This window comes from Glycine soja, chromosome 18 (genome assembly GCF_004193775.1).
Source record: "Glycine soja cultivar W05 chromosome 18, ASM419377v2, whole genome shotgun sequence".
Classification (NCBI taxonomy): Eukaryota; Viridiplantae; Streptophyta; class Magnoliopsida; order Fabales; family Fabaceae; genus Glycine; species Glycine soja.
In genome coordinates this window covers 34570938-34590062 of record NC_041019.1, presented here as the reverse complement: position 1 = coordinate 34590062, position 19125 = coordinate 34570938, and the positions used below count along the sequence as shown (strand labels likewise).

The 19125-nt window shown below is 33.0% G+C and overlaps 1 protein-coding gene across 1 annotated transcript; it reads left to right on the top strand.

Moving 5' to 3' along the window:
- Positions 1-9804: 9804 nt before the first annotated feature.
- On the top strand, positions 9805-18736 carry LOC114395935. The gene is made up of 4 exons (XM_028357804.1): positions 9805-10111; positions 10220-10578; positions 11311-12850; positions 18259-18736. Exons 1-4 carry the CDS (start codon positions 9835-9837, stop codon positions 18606-18608), a joined length of 2526 nt encoding a protein of 841 aa, XP_028213605.1. The 5' UTR covers positions 9805-9834; the 3' UTR covers positions 18609-18736.
- Positions 18737-19125: the final 389 nt, after the last annotated feature.

Genomic DNA, 19125 nt, shown 5'->3' with positions numbered 1-19125 from the left:
CCAGCCTAATATATCAGAATTGTCAATAGTTGTATCTCTGACTTCTTTCCTACTCTACTGAGAACTTTAAAAAGTGGAGTGGTTAAAAGGTTCAATGTTTTGTCTATCTTACAATAACTTCGTTTACCTTTCTCCAGACAATAAAGTTTTTTGCATATAAATAACCTCTACATAAGAACATGCACACTTGCAAGCACAAAATGTCTGTTTGCACACCTCAATGCACAAAATAGAGAAGTAATAACACTGGTAGATTTTTTTTTTTTAAAAGTAGGTTATGTTCAGTTGAACTCTAACCCAAAGACTCTATTAGTCATTTTCCAAATGGATATATAAATACCCATCACCATTAATCATTAACAAATAAAGTAGAAGGGAGCCCAAATGGACGAAACAAGGAATTTATAGCTGTACCCAACACACTTGTTTGAGCACCGTGAGAAGTAAATTCTCATGCTGAGAACAGTCAAAACATTTAAGCTGGAACATCTAGAAAATTATAAGCATTTAAGCATGGCCAGGCTATAGATTCCCAATTTAGGGATGTCACCTAACATGAGTGAACTGAAATTATAGTAGTGTGCTGCTTATAGAATTTTGAAGCTGTTAAAGGGGGAAGCATAGCTAGGCCAGAATTTTTCCTCTACCTTAATTATAGGATTGTATTTATGTGGTTTCTCAGATCCCCATTTCAGATTCTTCTTAGGTTCAAGGACAACTTTTATTTTAACCGGTGTTATGAATATAAAGTATCTCCTAATTTTACCAATGATTAATTTCTATCAAAGAATTGATCCATCGCTTTTAATAGAATTTCAAAGACACCTTTCTAGAAACAAAAAATTAAAAAAACATAATACAGAATGTGGAAGTCATTGTCTCATTGATATTGCAATTTTAAAACTCCCCTGGATCATGCCATCGTCAGCTAAAAGTCTTTCTATTAAATCTACTCCAAAAAATAAACTTTTTAACGATGGAAATATCATTTCTGAATACAATTTTGTGATGCAAACACCAATTTATCGTTGCTAGGGAAGATTCTTGATATTGACATACTTTATAGGGCAAAACATCAACTCTTCAAGCCTCTATTTTCAGCCCCAAAAAAAAAAATGCTATTTTCTAATTTCTCTTGTCTTTAGTCAACTAGGCCTCTACCCTTTAGAATCAACCCATTGTTTCCCTTGATCTAAAAGCTAGCCAGCTAGGCAGCCAAAAATGGAGCAATCATAAATAATGGAAAACAAATGAACAAAAGATATAATAATTTTCAAAGACAATAACAACACAAATGAGCCTCATGTCACTCATGAATGCCCTTACGTACAGGGAATTTAATTACTTGACTTTTGTACATAATTGACATTGTTATACACCTACAAAATTGGGCCTTGGTTAATGGATGTTGTACTGATTGAAGTAATATTTTTGTGTAATTCAAGCTCTAATTCAATGTAATTAAATTAGTGGGCACATAACAACTCTGGAATGGTATTATTATCATGTGAAAGAAGCTTGTTGATCGATATACAAAACCAGAATTTACAGGTAAGGAAATTGATCATTTCTATAAAAAAATTGTATATCAGTAGGAAATTTCTTTATTGGTATTTTTTATTTGATAGAGAATGGGCCGCAATTGATTATGAATAGGCTATTAATCATATTAAGAGGAAGTATGAGTTGGAGAATATGGAAATTGTGAACAAGGAAAAAGAAAAGGTTCGATATGATTTCCTGGTATTTGTAGAATGTAATTTCCATCAACATGTTTCTAATCAATTTGAACCTTTATAGGCTGACAAAGCCATTGCAGAAATTGAGGCAAAGTGTGGCCAAAAAATTGAAGAATGCAAAGAAGAACAAAGGCAGCAGTTGATGCGCATTGAAGATGAACACACATTGCTCGTAAGCATAGAAAAAGTCTTGAATTTGAAATTATTGGCTGCTTAGAAATATTCTATCATTGCATTCTATTACATGGGATTATAAGTGTTCTGATTTGTCTTTGGTTATATTTTTAATTACTTAATGTTCTAATTAATTGAAAAAACCATTTTTTAAATAAAGCTACTTTCTGATTAGTATTTGTTAGAGATGCAATATAAAGTCATTCATGTATCGTTACCTAGCAGCTTGAGCTTTTTGGATAGTTTGTTAATGACATGGTACGAAATTCTCTATGACTATGTGGTCTAGAGTTCAATCCTTTCTACTCTTATTCTTCTAATAAAACGTTAAATTTCAGCCAAGGTAGATCATATGTGGACTTGTGCATTATCCACACTTAATGTCCAAAAGGCTCTTGCATGAGAGGCATGTTAAAGATGTAAAATAAAATCATTCATGTATCTTCACCTATGAACTTAAGCTTTTTGGATAATTTGTTTATGATAGTAATAATTAGTAACATCAAATCTATTATTTAAATGTATCAAAATTTACATGTGAAAATTTAAATTGGTCTAAGTTCATTATAGTTTGTCTTTGACTATTATAGTCCTCTATACCTTTCTTTAAATGGGTATGTACTGAGTTGTGGGGATGTTATCGCATCATCACTTTCCTTTTTTATGAAATTTGATTAACATTAAGTTTAAAAACTTCCAGGCACTAGGTCACTTGATTTTTCCTGCTCAATTTGGTATCTGTTACTTTAATCATGCTTCTTTTCAAGTTCCTTACTATCTTAAAGATGAACACTATAGAAAGTAACTACACTTACTATTTAGTGGTTTCATGAGTGTAAGGATATTCCAATTGCAATTTGTTTTTTTATTCTGATATCATGTATGCTTAAAAGTTATGCTGAAAAGATGGGTTATGAGTGATTAAGATATCTAACCAATTTTTATTCGTGGCAAATGTGATGAGCATATGAATTTGATGATGATCTGGTATCTAAGTGTTAGAATACATTAGACAGGGTTCAGTGAGTGCAAATTTAATCAACCTATGTAATGAATTTCAATCGAATTTGAAAATTAGCATAATGATTTTCATATGATAGGATTACTCCATTTCTAATTTATTAATTTATATATGAAAATAGTTAATTATAATAGAAAAGAAGTATTCATGTACATTAAAATTCATTTTGGTAATTACATATTATTCAAAAACAATTTTGATTCAAAGTATCCAAACAATTTCTTTGTAAAAATCATTTTCCTGATATATGTTTTCGTTATCCAAATTAAAAATCAAGTTACATTGAAACACAGTCAATCAACGTTTTCCTTTTTTTGAGGAAAATGCAAGGCATGAGCAACTATGTGTCAGGATCATGCATGAGTGAACATAACATGCGAACAATGAAAGTAGAATGCATGCAATCGAAAGAACAAAAGCATGCTAAATGAAGATGTATGATAATGCAATGACTTATGCAAATGCAATGCATGAATATGATAAATGATAAATGCAAGAATGGTATGTCCATTACGATGCCATGAAGAGATGCATGATGAGATTAAGGAACAAGCCAGAGTGAGTTTGCCATGTGCCCCCCTAATTTAGGAACCTAATGGAAAGGATCCAAAAAGTCCCCTTCTAGTGACAACTCCCAAGGGTGGTTGCATGTAACTTTACTGGCTTTTAGAGATATCATCCCCTTAGGTAATACATTATGGCGATAGGGACTATCAGTGACAATGCATCACTAAAAAGAGGAAAACTCTAGATGAGGCTTCACTATTATCAAGCGAGTTGGAGACCCAGCATGACCACAGATCGACCTCCACTCCTTATGGCTCACATTTACCCAGGTATAGGATCTAATATCTCAATGTGTGTGCGAGGTGTAGGTGCCATATGTGCATAGAAAAAATATTTCTAACTATGAATGTAATAGATAGGCAGACACACACCAACAAAACAACATAGCAGAGGTTATATACAAATATGGACAAAAAAAAGATAAAAGGGAAAAGGGAACATAAATAAAGAAGAAGTCATGATAAAAGCATTGCACACTGATTCAATGGCCTAACTCTCTTACTATCCCCAGTGGAGTCGCCAACTATCGCATCCTACCCTTTGACGGGAGGGTGAGGCGAAATAAAAAAAGTGTGTCTTCTCATGAAGAAGACGCGTGGGAGTCACCATCAACGTTTATTCGAGGAAAATGATAGAAAAACCAAAAAGAGATATATGGATTTTGAAAATAAGGGTTTGGGTGTTGTTTACGCATAGGGAAGGTATTAGCACCCTACACGCCCATCACAAGGGACGGCATCCTTTGATCGGGTGTGGATAACGTGACTTCAAAATGATTTTCTTTTCCCTTTTTTTATTTTTTATTTTTTTGGGATCAACAAGAGTGTTTCCCTTGCTTCTACGTATCCCCAGGTACGATGAGGAATTCAGACTTACGTAGTTCTTTAAGTCTGAAAGTTTGTGTGTTAAATTGATTTTATGTTTTTTGAAAAATTGATTTTAATTGTGAACAAGAGTCGTTTCAGGCATTGGACCTTGAAACGATCTCAAGCGATATTTGATGAAATGAAGAAGTTTATGAGTTGGTTTTATTTTGGTTTTGCTTATTAACCTTCAATCTTTCTTTAAAGATAACTTACGGTACTAATGATCGATTAAAACTTACTTTACAAGAAGGAAATGAGATTATTGATGATAGAAGAAGGAGATGAAGATGCACAAGACAAGAAAGAGGACCCCTAAGGGTGCATAGATCGCATTCAAATCCTTAAAAAGAACTAATCGGATGACAAACAAAGAACACCGAACGAAGAACAATGTAGAAGTCGATTATGGTTGCAATTCAGTAGCGCCTCGGCCTCGTTTTTCTCTTCTTTCTTCTTCTTCTCTCTGATTTCTCTTAATTTCTCTCAATGCTGGACCTTGGAACCCTTTACTCAGCCTCCCTCACGCCTATTTATAGCAAAAGATGGTATTAGGGGTCATGGTAGCTCGCCCAGGCGAGTTGTTGCTTCAACCTGAAGTAACCTTGCTCGACCAGGCGAGCTGGTTACTTCACCCCTAAGCTATTTGGGGGCCCAGGCAAGCCAGAGGCTAGCCTGGGTGAGCCAGGGTTCAGAAAAAAGGCTTAAAATGACCCTTTTGCCCTCCCTTTTGAGTATTTTTCGTATTTTTTTATCGAAACGTCGAATGATCCTTCGTCTTGCATGGTAACTGGTGTCGAACAGCTCAATTCGGCTAGCGAGGATCAAAAGATCCACAAACGATAGTCCCCAAAAATAAAGGACTTGTGATTCCACTATGCAAAATTTCACAATGAAATCATGATTCCGTTTGACCATGAAAATGAAAAAAAATACCTGGCAACATGAATACAAAGAGTGAAGAACAAGTACAGAGGGAAAAAGAAAGGATGAAGAAAGGGAAAAAGGGACAATAGAATAAAGATTGGGGATATGGGGAAGTGTGGGGTGGGAAAGGGTATTTGGATAATTGCCATTGGCTAGTAGGGGCCAATAGTAATCACCATAATTCTTTTGTGGTTCAAAGAGACTACTAGTTGAGGGGTTGCTACTTCCTGCGCCTCTTGTTTTTGCTTTCTACACCCCATAGGAAGGTTAAAACACCACAAATTGACACAAATGGCCATCGACTCAATATAACGGAAAGTGCTAAATACCAATGAATTCTAGATTGGATAATCCAAAACACAATATGCATGAAATTAATGAATCTGGAACTATATTATATGATTTCCAGATCATGTATTCCAAAATTATGTTAGTATAGTTATGGACAGTGGCATCGATGACATTCATGTTGGTGGTGATGATGGTGGTCATGACCACGATCATAATGGTGGTGATGGCAACGATGGTGGTGGTTGTGATAACGATCTTGACATAAATTAAATTATTAAGATATTTAATTTTTGTTTGGTAAATCTTATGGAGATTTTATGGTTAAATGAAGTTTTAATTTGAATTTAAAATGCTTTAATCTTGACCTTTCATTTTAATTTAACGGTTGAGATTAGTTATTCACATTCTCACATAAGATGATCATTTTCATACAGTATGTTCTCTCTCTCTCTCTCTATATATATATATATTATAGGCTATATTGTAATTTTGGTCCTTCTATAATTACAAATTTGTGATTTTGGTCCCTTTATTTCTAAATCAAGACATTTAGTTCTTTTAATTTTTAAAATAAGTGATTTTAGTCCTTCTGTTAGTTGACCATCCAAAGTCAAATATTGACTTTGAAGTGTACTATTGGATTAAATAAAATGAAAAAAAAAATCTTAATAGAAGTTAAACTCATGACCTTTTATTCAAAGATAAGATAATAAATCATTAAGTCACTTACTTTATTTAGTTAATTTTATAAACACTATTTTGTATGCATCATTAGTCAAGAGTTATTATTTTTTTTTTTGAATTATAGAAATTTATAAATAAAAAATTTAATATATAAATCTATTTAATTTTATTTTATATATTTTTATTTTCAACAGTTTACATACTTTATTTTAATTTGACCAATTTATAATTAAATTTCAGAAATTAATATATAAATTATTTACATAATTATTTTGTTCATTGATTTTAATATACATATTATTTTTACTGTAATTATATAAATCAATATAATTACATCAATTAATATGTAAGTTATACAAATTTTGTAAATTTATTTTAATATGTAAATTATGTTTATTCTAATTATATAAATTAATAAATTTTAATATTTATTTTTTTAGGAAACTTATACGTTAATATTTTCATTTTATTTAATTTAATTTATAAAAAATATATAAATTTATCTTTATATATAAATAATTAATTTTTTATAAAAAGTAATAAAATTTCAATTTTTAATTTTTAGATTGTTTTAATATTATTTTAAATTTTCGTAATTTGTATAGATTACATAATATATATATATATATATATATTTTAAATAACCTACATATTAGTTTATGTAATTTTTTTTCAAAATTATAATAAAATAGTTATATATATATATATAATAATAATTTATTAGTTTATATAAAAATAAAATTTTATAACAAAAAATACTTGTGAAATTAAATATTTAATATTTTATTTTAATTTATAATTTTTATAATTAAAAATAAATAATAACTCTTGATTAATGATAGATCTGAAATAGTAGTTATAAAATTAACTAAATAAAACAAGTGCTTTAGTAGTTTATTACTTTGTCTTTTAATAAAAAGTTATGAGGTCAACTCTTACTAATTTTTTTTTTTACTTTATTTAATCCTCACATAATTATTATGTCAATAATTTACAAAATTGATACAATAATATTAATATATTACATTAAAATTAACATTTGACTTTAAGGTCAACTGTATCATAATAAGAATGATGTTAATTTAGTGTTTTAATTAAGATTATTGGACTGGTGGGACATAAGTTTGAATCCAATTACAACATTTTATATGAATTTTTTTTTTTTTTCTATAACTTCATGTGACACTTCATTAGTGAATGCCACCTCATTTTTGTTTATAATGTCACGTGTCAATTGTTAATGCCACTTCATTCTTGTATGTAACGGTAGCAGATTGCATTAAATGTTTGATGATTGAGAAATGATTAAAATCACAAAATTACAATCCTTAGATTGATACAATAGGAATCCAAGGAACCAAAATTGCAAAATTGCAATACTTGACCGACTAAACGTGCAATTAAATCAATATAATTTTAAGGATGTTAAATATATATTTTTGAATTATTACATTTTTATTATTAGTTTTTATTTTTATTTTTATTTTTAATCATTAATTACATATTTGATTTGTAAACCAAAAAAAACTCGGGCTTAAAACTAATTAATAATTCTAAAATTAGAATTATCTAAAAATATATTTTTATCTATGAATATAAAAATCATATAAACATGTCATTTTATATGATTATATACTTTTTAGCTTCAATGGTTAATTTGATCAATATAGCAAAAATAGTTGAATTTTATTAATTATCTCTAATTCAAAAGTTAACTTTCAAGTAACTTTTTTAGTTAATTTTTAAAATAATTTTAATGTAAAAAATTTCTCAAAAGTTTTTAATTAAAACAATTATCGTTTTAAGTTATTTTACAAATACTAAGAACAAGTAATAAATAAATAAAAAAAGAATAATAATTTTACAAAATTAACCTTAGTATTAATATTACATTCAAAAAATTAAAATGACACATATTAAAAATATTAGTGAAAAATCAATTAATATTACATTAAAAATTTAAATATGATATTTATTTTAAAATAATATTTTTCTTAAATGCGATACCTATTTTAAAATAAATGTAATATTTTTTTTTTAATTTTAAATCCAACTTAAATATTGATATAGCATTGTTGCAATAACTCATCTACTTGTGTTAAATACAAGAACCTAAAAGATAAGATATTTTTAACTTCAATGTGTAATCAATTGGTAAGAGTTCATCTTTAAGAAAAAGATAACTATTTTTTCACTACAATCTTAATTATGCACATAAATTTCAGACAATTTGTGTAGTAAGCCTCCCAAGTTTCAATTTTGGATGAAGCACACCACGTCGTCAACAACACTCACTCACCCATTCCTCAACTCGGGCTCACTCACCAACTCGCCGAGTCACATTAGTAGTGTCATTCTGTTTCGTTGGTGTTCATGCCATTTCACTTTCCTTCTTCACTTCACTTCACCCATTGACACCACCAGGTTCTCTCTCTCTCCCTTCTTCTCCTTCCACGTTAACGTCTTTCATCCTCTCTCAACTTTCACAACACATGTTTTTATATACTTATTTTACATATAGATATCAGATATGAACACCCTTTTGTTAGTTTCTTCTTCTCACGCTTTGTGGTTCCCTGATGCTTTGTGTTTCAAATTTCAACCGTTAGCATTTGACACAGACGTCATGTTTCTCTGTTATCATCTTGTTCCATGCGTGTATGATAACATATGTAGGATCGAGAGGAAGATAGTTGAAAATATTTTTTCTTTTGGGTCCTTAATGTTTCGATTAAATGTTAGCATTATGTGGGTGTACTCAATCTTTTGGTGTAAGTGAATGCACTATTGCACTTGTTTTCTGTCTTCTTCGGTTACACGTCTTGGTCGGTGGTTTGTTATGTTATGCTATGTATTAATCTGCCAGCGCTTTGTTTATGATATGAAGTTATGAACTTGCATACAAGTGGATCTGGGTGGGGTTGATTTTCTTCCTATTGCTTGGTTATATTGTTTTCCTCAAAGGGTTTTTATTTTACTTTTTACCCTCTGAGGCCACATACATGCATATTTGTAACTGAATGGTGTAAAGTGTAATTGTTTTGAATCTGTGTCGGCCACTGAAAAATGCTGTCTTTGAGTAGTTCAAAAGTTTTCCTTCTTGTGAGTGGTTTAAGTAGGTGTCCATGTTGAGGATTTTGATGCTTTATTGTCTTGGCAATTGTGGTTTCTAATTTGATTGGTATAGAAACAGATTGCTTTAGTTATTGTGATCCTTTTGGAATTACTGGACAATCCCAAAAGTTTCTCTTGTTACTTGTACTCTTTTATTGATGAATAATTCTGAGTTTGTGGTTAATTTTTTCTAAACAAAGAAGTTGATGAGTATGACAAGTGTGGCCTGGTAAATATGAGTGGTTGGTGAGTAACTCTGTACATTACTTTTATGCCAAGTTGCAGTTTGTAACCCATGTTTGAAGTTTGAAGTATGCTTCTTGATGGTGTTACCTAAGCTACATTTCCTTTATAATGGTTCTTAAGGTTTGGTCTGAGTTTATAGTTATTAGGTTTATTGTCCTGTGTTGCTTGGCAGATGGAGTCAATTCAGCAAAATTATAATGATGCTTCCATGGAGCTTGCATCTAATAGTCCTCCAGGTTCGCCTGATATAAGTGACGTAGTTGGAGCGCCGCAGTTGGATCCTCGAGTTGGTGAAGAATACCAGGTGGAGGTCCTTGACATCATAAAAGAATCAGAACGGCTTCGACTTCTTATGAATACTGCTGATTCAGAAGTTATGTGTGATAACTCGCTTTCCTTTGTAATTGGTTTGCCTATCTCAGTCACATGGATGCATAATGCAGTGGAGGATAGTAGATGTGGAGGAAATCTTGCAGACGTTGATGGTATGATCAATGCAATTGAACTTGCAAAAGAAACTAATTTTAAAAAGAACATTATATCAGACAGCGAGGAAGAATTGAAACTAATTGCATTTCGGTTTGTGATGACAGGAAATGAATCTTCAGGTCAACCGGGTAAAAGCAAAAATTATGTATTGTTTCCTGGCATATTGAGTAACTCCTGGAGTGAAGCTGATGCAAAAAGTTTTCTCCTTGGTTTGTTTATTTTTGGGAAGAGTTTTATTAAGATAAAAAAATTCTTAGAGAACAAAGGGATGGGGGAAATACTGTCATTTTACTATGGAAAGTTTTACAAATCTGAAGAATATCATAGATGGTCAGACTGCAGAAAGATAAAAGGGAGAAAATGTATTGTAGGACAGAAACTTCTTACTGGACAGAGGCAGCATGAACTATTGTCTCGCTTGATTCCCCATGTCTCAGAAGAATCTAAAGATACTTTGTTGCAGGTATCAACTGTGTCATCTCATATCCATTGTTGTTAATGAATTACAAGAAGTATATTTCAATTGCCTGATGATTGGCTTACCCTGTATCACTGCAGTCTAGGATTTCAAAATTTATTTTATTTTCATGTGTCGCTTCTCTGATATAGTCCTTTGTAAGTTTCAATTTTTATTTTCCCCCTGTAATTTTAATATATATCCTTTAAATTCTTTCTTGAAGTGGCATGATTTTTTATAAGGCAGTAATAATTTGGTTTAATGATAATCTGGTTTTTGTTGTGTTTTGTATATATAATGATTGTCAGTCCATTTTTTATGGTTGTTTTTACCATGTAGAAGAATAGGAGCTATAAGCATTAAAGGACTCGATATCTTTTGGAATTAACTAATGCATTCTGTTTATGGGTTTCAAACAATACTTAGCTTGTTTTTCCCTAGTCCATTTGATGTTGGAAAGTGAAAGCTTTATTATTTACAGAGTATCTTACTTTGTTAATATGACATGCTTTAAAGCTTTACTATTTACAGAGTATCTTACTTTGTTAATATGACATGCTTTTTAGAGTATAGATACAATGGTAATTAAGGTGGAATAGCTGATTGAGTTATTAATATTATGCTATTGTGATGTACCAATGATTATTTGAACTTTTGTTGCCAATGGTAATTTTCTTATCATTATAGTTGTACCATTTACATGCTTCAGTCTCACATTGATTTTATCTATATAATCAGGTTTGTCAGTCATATGTGGAGGGCAGAACTTCTCTAGAAGAATACATTTTATCTATGAAGTCTACTATTGGACTTGGCGTTCTTGTAGAAGCAGTAGGTATTGGAAAGGAAAAGGAAAACCTTACAAGCCTTGCCGTGGAACTTGGGAAGAACAATCGGGTGTTTCCAGTACCAACTTGTAAAGCTTGGTCTTCTCTTGGACCAAATGATATAATCAAATATTTGACAGGAGGATTGCGACTTAGCAAAGCCAAAAGTAATGATCTCTTCTGGGAAGCTGTTTGGCCCCGCTTACTGGCAAGAGGTTGGCACTCTGAACAACCAAAGAATCAATGCTATGTCCACTCCAAAGAATATCTGGTTTTTCTTATCCCTGGTGTTAAGAAGTTTTTGAAGAGAAAACTTGTGAAGGGTGATCATTACTTTGATTCTGTTAGTGATGTCTTGAGCAAAGTAGTAGCTGAACCTAATCTTCTTGAGCTTGAAGAAGAGACTAAAGTTGGTAGCTGCAATGATGAAGAGCCAGAAAAGGGATTGAGTAAGGATGACCAATCTGATTATCGTCATCAATGTTACCTCAAGCCCCGAGCTTCTACTACAGATCATATAAAATTCATGGTTATTGATACCAGTTTGGTGCACAGAGGGAAGTCATCTGATTTAATGGAAATTAAATCTGCACCTGTTAAGTCAGTGGGTAGAGTTGAGGGAAATGCTGCTGGTATAACAAATAAAGGGGCCAAACTTACAAGGAAAGTAAACCATGGCAAGGATATGGCTGAAAACGTCGATAAAAAGATGACAGTTATTGATACCAGTATGCTTTATGAAGGAAAATTATCGAAGGTGAGAGAAGTGAGATGTCTTCCGGTTGAATTAGGACATGCTTATAAGATGACTGTTCTCCCAAGAGAAAGTAAGGATAGCTCCTTTGATGAAGATTCACCAAGCATGATGACACGTGAGAAAAGGAATATTAGTAAGCCAGATAATAATGCAAACAAAATGGTAGAAAGCCAGAAAAATCAGAAGACCTGTGTGACTGATGATAATCAGATAAAGAGGACTATAAAGCATCAATTCTGTCGGAGGGCAAGATCAGATCATGGTAATCCTATGGTTCTTCCCATTAAAAGGAGAAGATTGACTGCTTGTGCCAAGGCAGAGACAAGCCGCGCCATTGAGAATTCATCAGGAGGCTTGGAATCTAAAAAAGTGGCATTCTCTCAGTCATCGAGATTTCCAGATTCCCACCAAATTGTTTGTGATTCAGTTAGTTCTCAGCCGAATGGAAGTTCGATTGCCTATCTAGCTGATAGAAGTGTGGAAGTGAATAACGAGGAAATCATTCTCAATGAAATTTGTCAATCCAGGAGCAATTCTTGTTTTAAAGTCGAGAAATGTGAATCACAGTCAGCGGTCACCTTCAGCACACCCCAGGTTCCATTGAAGTCCGAAGATGGTGAAATGGTGGCGACAGTGGAGGAAGATGGGCTGTGCGAAAAAGCAAATGATCCATGTTTGTCAACTGATACTCAGGGTGTTGGTTAATTTTGAAAATCTAGATAATCCTGGATAAATCTGAAGTCGTGTATAAACACTTTCAGATTGAATCAAATTTCGGGGTTCAACCAAAATTGTTCAATCGGATAAAATCAGAAGATTATAATTCAAGAGTTTTGTTTTGGTCTTGTGAGTTTTTCACATCGTTATGCTTTCTGAACCAGAATGATTATTTATAATCAAAGAACCGGTAGTTTTTGGCGGTTGATGGAAGTTATTTATTTTTAAAAAATTGCCGTTAATGGAAGTTTTAGTAACTTCCATGTAACTTCCAACCGTTGATGGAAGTTAGTAACTTCCATGTAACTTCCAACCTTTTGCCTAAACCGAACATCTCGTTATTACATTAAAACAAGCGTGCACTCTTATTTTAACATAATAAAGAGATCAATTACACTAAAATGTCCAACAAACCTCCCCCATTTTAGTGTAATTACCGATCAAATCACCAAAGTCATAACATACCACAAACTATTGCATAGATGAAATATCGTGACGATTGAATTTCATCTTAGCAAATTACACGTTTCAAATATTCGAATATCAGGGTGTCACTAAGGATTGAACCCTTTCTATTCATAATGAATACATGAAGATAATCTGCACAATAGTTTATAACATTACTCTTGCTCGACACTAGTTTTACTAGCCTGTGTCCCTATCCTTCATAAGCATATCAAAGCCAAGTCCCAGCTTCTTGAAGCGGCTAAACTTCATGCTTATATAGGTAGTCCTTTTCTTTCTTGCACCTGTAAATGCAATTTTTCAAAAGAACCATTGAGAAGTTATACTTCAACCTCCTTAACTTACAGAACTGAACACATTCCTTTTGGGATACTTTCGATGATGTGTTCCAATCTCTACATGTTAAGCTTTCCAAATTGAATTCAGCACCTAATGTCATATTAGATGGGAATTGGGTATCTTAACATAAGAGATTTCAGATGGACTTTAATCCTAATCCCACAGTCGACCTTTTCACGAGATCTCTACTTAACCCTTTGGTTAAATGATCGGCCAAATTATGCTGAGTTCTCACAAACTCCACTGATATCATACCATGCATGATTAACTCCCGAACCATGTTGTGTCTAACACCCAAGTGTCTAGACTTCCCATTATACACTTGACTATATGCCTTAGCCAAAGTTGCCTGACTATCACACCTGATAGACATGGGAGGTATAGGTTTGGGCCACAATGGAATCTCATAGATCAGATTTCTTAGCCACTCAGCTTCTTTACCAACTGCTGCTAAAGCTACAAATTCAGATTCCATTGTTGAATTTGTAATGCAGGTCTGTTTCTTGGATGCCCAAGAGATAGCACCTCCTCCAAGGAGGAATACCCAACCACTTGTGGATGAATAATCCTCCATATTGGTTATCCAACTTGCATCAGAGTAACCTTCAATAACCGAAGGAAATCCAGTATATGTCAAACCATAGTCAATGGTTCCCTTTAAGTACTTGAATACTCTATTCATAGCTTGCCAATGATGAGAACTAGGATTACTTGTAAACCTACTGAGTTTAGCAACAGCATAAGCTATATCAGGCCTAGTACTAATCATTGCATACATGAGTGATCCTATCGCCCTTGAGTATTCAAGTTGAGACACTGCTACACCTTTATTAGGTAATAGCTTCAGGTTAGGATCAATGGGAGTACTTACCGGAGAACAATCTTTAAAATTAAATTTCTCCAATATCTTTTCAATATAATGTGATTGAGAGATGGAAATACCATTGTTTCCACGTTTGATCTTTATTCCTAAGATCACATCCGCCTCCCCCATATCTTTCATATCAAACTTAGAAGACAAAAATGCCTTAGTTTCATCAACTTGATCTTGGTCGGTACCAAAGATCAACATGTCGTCTACATACAGACAAATGATAACTCCTTTGCCATGAGTATCAAACTTGCTGTATAGACATTTATCTGCTTGGTTTATAACAAAACCACTAGACAACACAACCTCATCAAATTTTTGATGCCATTGCTTAGGCGCTTGTTTCAAGCCATAAAGAGATTTCATCAGTTTACACACCTTATTTTCATTTCCTGGCATAACAAACCCTTCAGGTTGTTTCATGTATATCTCTTCATCCAATTCACCATTTAAGAATGCAGTTTTCACATCCATTTGGTGAATCATCAGATTGTGGATAGCAGCAAGTGCTAACAACAGTCTAATAGTGGATATCCTAGCAACAGGAGCATATGTATCGAAAAAATCAATACCCTCATTTTGCCTAAAGCCTTGGATAACCAATCTGGCTTTGTACTTGTCAACAGTACCATCCACTTTCATCTTTCTCCTAAAGATCATCTTACATCCTAATGGCTTACATCCAGGAGGTAAGTCAACCAATTTCCATGTATTATTTTGCATGATGGAATCCATCTCACTTTGGATTGCTTCTTTCCAGAATACAGCATCCCTTGAAGCCATTGCTTCACTAAAAGTCTTTGGGTCTTCCTCAACATTAAGGCAATATTGATATTGAAATTCAATATCATTCCTTGACCCTTCAACCAAATAGAGTTGAAAGTCATCACCAAATGACTTAGCCTTTCTTACTCTCGTACTCTTTCTAGTTTCAGTACTAGTTGAAGGTATATCCTCAATATTAACTGAGACTTTCGACATGGAATTCATGTCCTTTGGCCTAGGTATAGATGTAAACCTTTGTTCATCAAAGATAGCATCCCGTGACTCTATAACCGAGTTCACAGCAACAGAATCATTAGATTCTAGCACATAGAATCTATATGCTTTAGAATGTTCAGCATATCCAATAAATATGCAATCTATACCTCTTTCACCTATGGTTTTCCTTTTAGGTTCTGTAAGCCTGACTACAGCCCTACATCCCCAAATTTTGAGATAACTCAAATTTGGTGTCTTTTTGTGCCAAAGTTCATATGGGGTAACCTTATTCCTTTTGTTAGGAATTCGGTTCAACAAGTAACAGGCTGTCAACATAGCCTCACCCCAAAATCCTTCACTTAAACCCGAATAGGATAACATGGAATTCACCATTTCTTTCAAGGTTCTATTCTTCCTTTCGGCTACACCATTCTGTTGTGGTGTATAGGGAGCTATAGTTTGATGTATTATTCCAGTAGATTGAAAATAAACCGGATCATAATACTCACCTCCCCTATCCGTACGAAGAGTTTTGATTAGCCCATTTTGATGAAGTTCTACCTCTTTCTTATAAATTTTAAATTTATCAAGAGCTTCATCTTTTGTATTTAATAAATGTACATAACAATACCTTGATGCATCATCAATAAAAGTAACAAGATATTTTTTATGACCTAATGATGGAGTAGCATGCAAATCACACAAATCACTATGAATAAGGTCTAAGACTTTAGTCTCACTTTTAACATCCTTAAAAGGTTTCCTAGTGATCTTGGTCAACATGCAAGTTTTGCATTTTTCAATGTTCATATCAAAAGGAGGAATCATACTTGTTTTTGACATATCTTTTAATCTTTTGTAATGAACATGTCCTAATCTAGCATGCTAAATTTCTGATTTTGTCATATTAGTTATAGAACTACACGAGGCCATACAAACAGATTCATGAACAAAAGGAACATCAATGTTTAATTTAAACATTCCATTACAACGATAACCAAATCCAACAAACGAACCATGTCTTGACAAGATGTACTTGTCACTTTCAAGTACTTGCTTGAAACCACAATTATTTAAAACCATACCAGACAATAAGTTCTTACGAATACCAGGTACAAATAAGACATTATCCAAATACAAACTTTTTCCGGAAGTAAAAACTAAATTCACACAACCTAATCCTAGGATTGGTTCAGTTGCAACATTGCCCATCTTCACAATAGAGCCATCATCGATTGGTCTAAATTCCTTGAACCAACGACGATCTTTGCACACATGGCTTGTTGCTCCCGAATCAAACCACCAAGCAACGTCATCATCCTGCACATAGAATGCATCAGATATTAGTGATACATAATTTGAATTCGTATTCGAATTAAAATTATTCACTACAATCTGACCTTGTTGCTTTTCAGGATCATTAGACCCACTTGGACCAGCCTTGTTCTTTCCTTTGAACACCCGGCAATCCCTCTTTAAATGACCAGGTTTCCCACACTTCCAACATGACAATTTTGTCTGTTTGTTTGGACCTTTGTTCTTATTTCCTTGAAATTTTCGTTTGTTACCTTTAGCATTGTAATTTTGCTTAACTGTTCCACTTTCCTCTACCATATTAACGGAAGAGGAACCTGCTACGGTTTTATTATTGACTTTGTCAATTTCCTGAGCCCTCAGCGACTCCTCAATCATGAAATGACTGCCGAGTTGAACCAGAGTCAACTCTTCCTTCATATGTTTCAAGGTATGCTTGAAGTCTTTCCAAGAAGAAGGCAGTTTATCAATTATAGATGAAACTGCAATGGATTCATCCATTTTCAAATCATGTTGAGTAAACTGACCCAAAATCCGCAGCAGTTCATTATATTGCTCCATAACAGGCCTCGAATCAATCATTTTGTAATTAAAGAAATTACTAACTAAGAATTTGTTACTTGAGGCATCTTCTGCCATATACTTGGATTCAAGAGAGTCCCATAATTCCTTAGCAGACTCAACATTTTGATAAATATCAAAGAGAGAGTCAGACATACCGTTCAGAATGTGTCCACGACAAATGTAATCGTCGTTCTCCCATTTCGAACGCTTCCTTGTTTGATCCAGAGTTTCGCCTTCCATATACACCGGCATCGGTGTACTCAGCACATACACCACATTCAATGTTGTCAAGAGAAAGTGCATCTTCTTCTGCCATCTTCTGAAATCCTGCCCTTCAAACTTGTCCAACTTTGCAAACTTGCTTGTCATCTTCGAACTATCGTTCGTCATCTCGAAAAATTTGATTCAATCTTTTGTTGGTTAATTTTGAAAATCGAGATAATCCTGGATAAATCTGAAGTCGTGTATAAACACTTTCAGATTGAATCAAATTTCGGGGTTCAACCAAAATTGTTCAATCGGATAAAATCAGAAGATTATAATTCAAGAGTTTTGTTTTGGTCTTGTGAGTTTTTCACATCGTTATGCTTTCTGAACCAGAATGATTATTTATAATCAAAGAACCGGTAGTTTTTGGCGGTTGATGGAAGTTATTTATTTTTAAAAAATTGCCGTTAATGGAAGTTTTAGTAACTTCCATGTAACTTCCAACCGTTGATGGAAGTTAGTAACTTCCATGTAACTTCCAACCTTTTGCCTAAACCGAACATCTCGTTATTACATTAAAACAAGCGTGCACTCTTATTTTAACATAATAAAGAGATCAATTACACTAAAATGTCCAACACAGGGGGTAGTTGAGAAGCCACAAAAAGCCTCTTGTGATGTTGGTTCTATGGAAGAGCAGCCTAATACAAATCCTAGGAGACAGAGCACAAGAAATAGACCATTGACGGTTAAAGCATTGGAGTCTCTGGGAAATGAATTCTTGCACGTACAGAGGAGACAGAAAAAGAAAGATATCCTGCCACACATAGATGCTTTCAGCCCTTGCCGCAAGGCTCGTACAAGCAAAACAAACCTGCATAGTCATAGTTCAGATCATGGGACTGCAGTTTTAGCAAAAGAAAAGCATTTCAATGGAGATCATAAAGTGGAAATTGTAGAGTTAGTGGAATATTTCCAAGCCACTTCGCTATAAATTAAAGAGCAGAGTTTATTATACAGGTATCTTTGAAGCTACCAGCTATCATAGATGTTTTGAGTTTTAGAAAGAAATGGATTTTGGATTTTGAATGTGCTATTGGGAATAAATATGTATATCCACGATTCAAGTCATCATGTAATCAATTCTAATTTTAATAATAAAGTATTATTTTATTTTCATTGTCATATTTCACTATTTGACCAAATGATCCATTTGATAATGTCCTTGATTAAAATTAAAGACGTGTTATTATAATAGAGATTATGATAATGAAAAATAAGTTTGTTCTAATTTTAATCTAAACTGTTCTTGATCATATGATTATTGTAAATAGGATATCAATAATCTGAATAGATTAATATATATGTGATAGTATTTATTAGATAAATATTAATAAATCTCATTTATTAATTTGCATATATAGATGAGTCACATGTTGATGTGATTATTGAACTGACTCAATTGAAATTTTCTAATGGTTAAAATTTATCATAAACTGTCAATAGAAAAT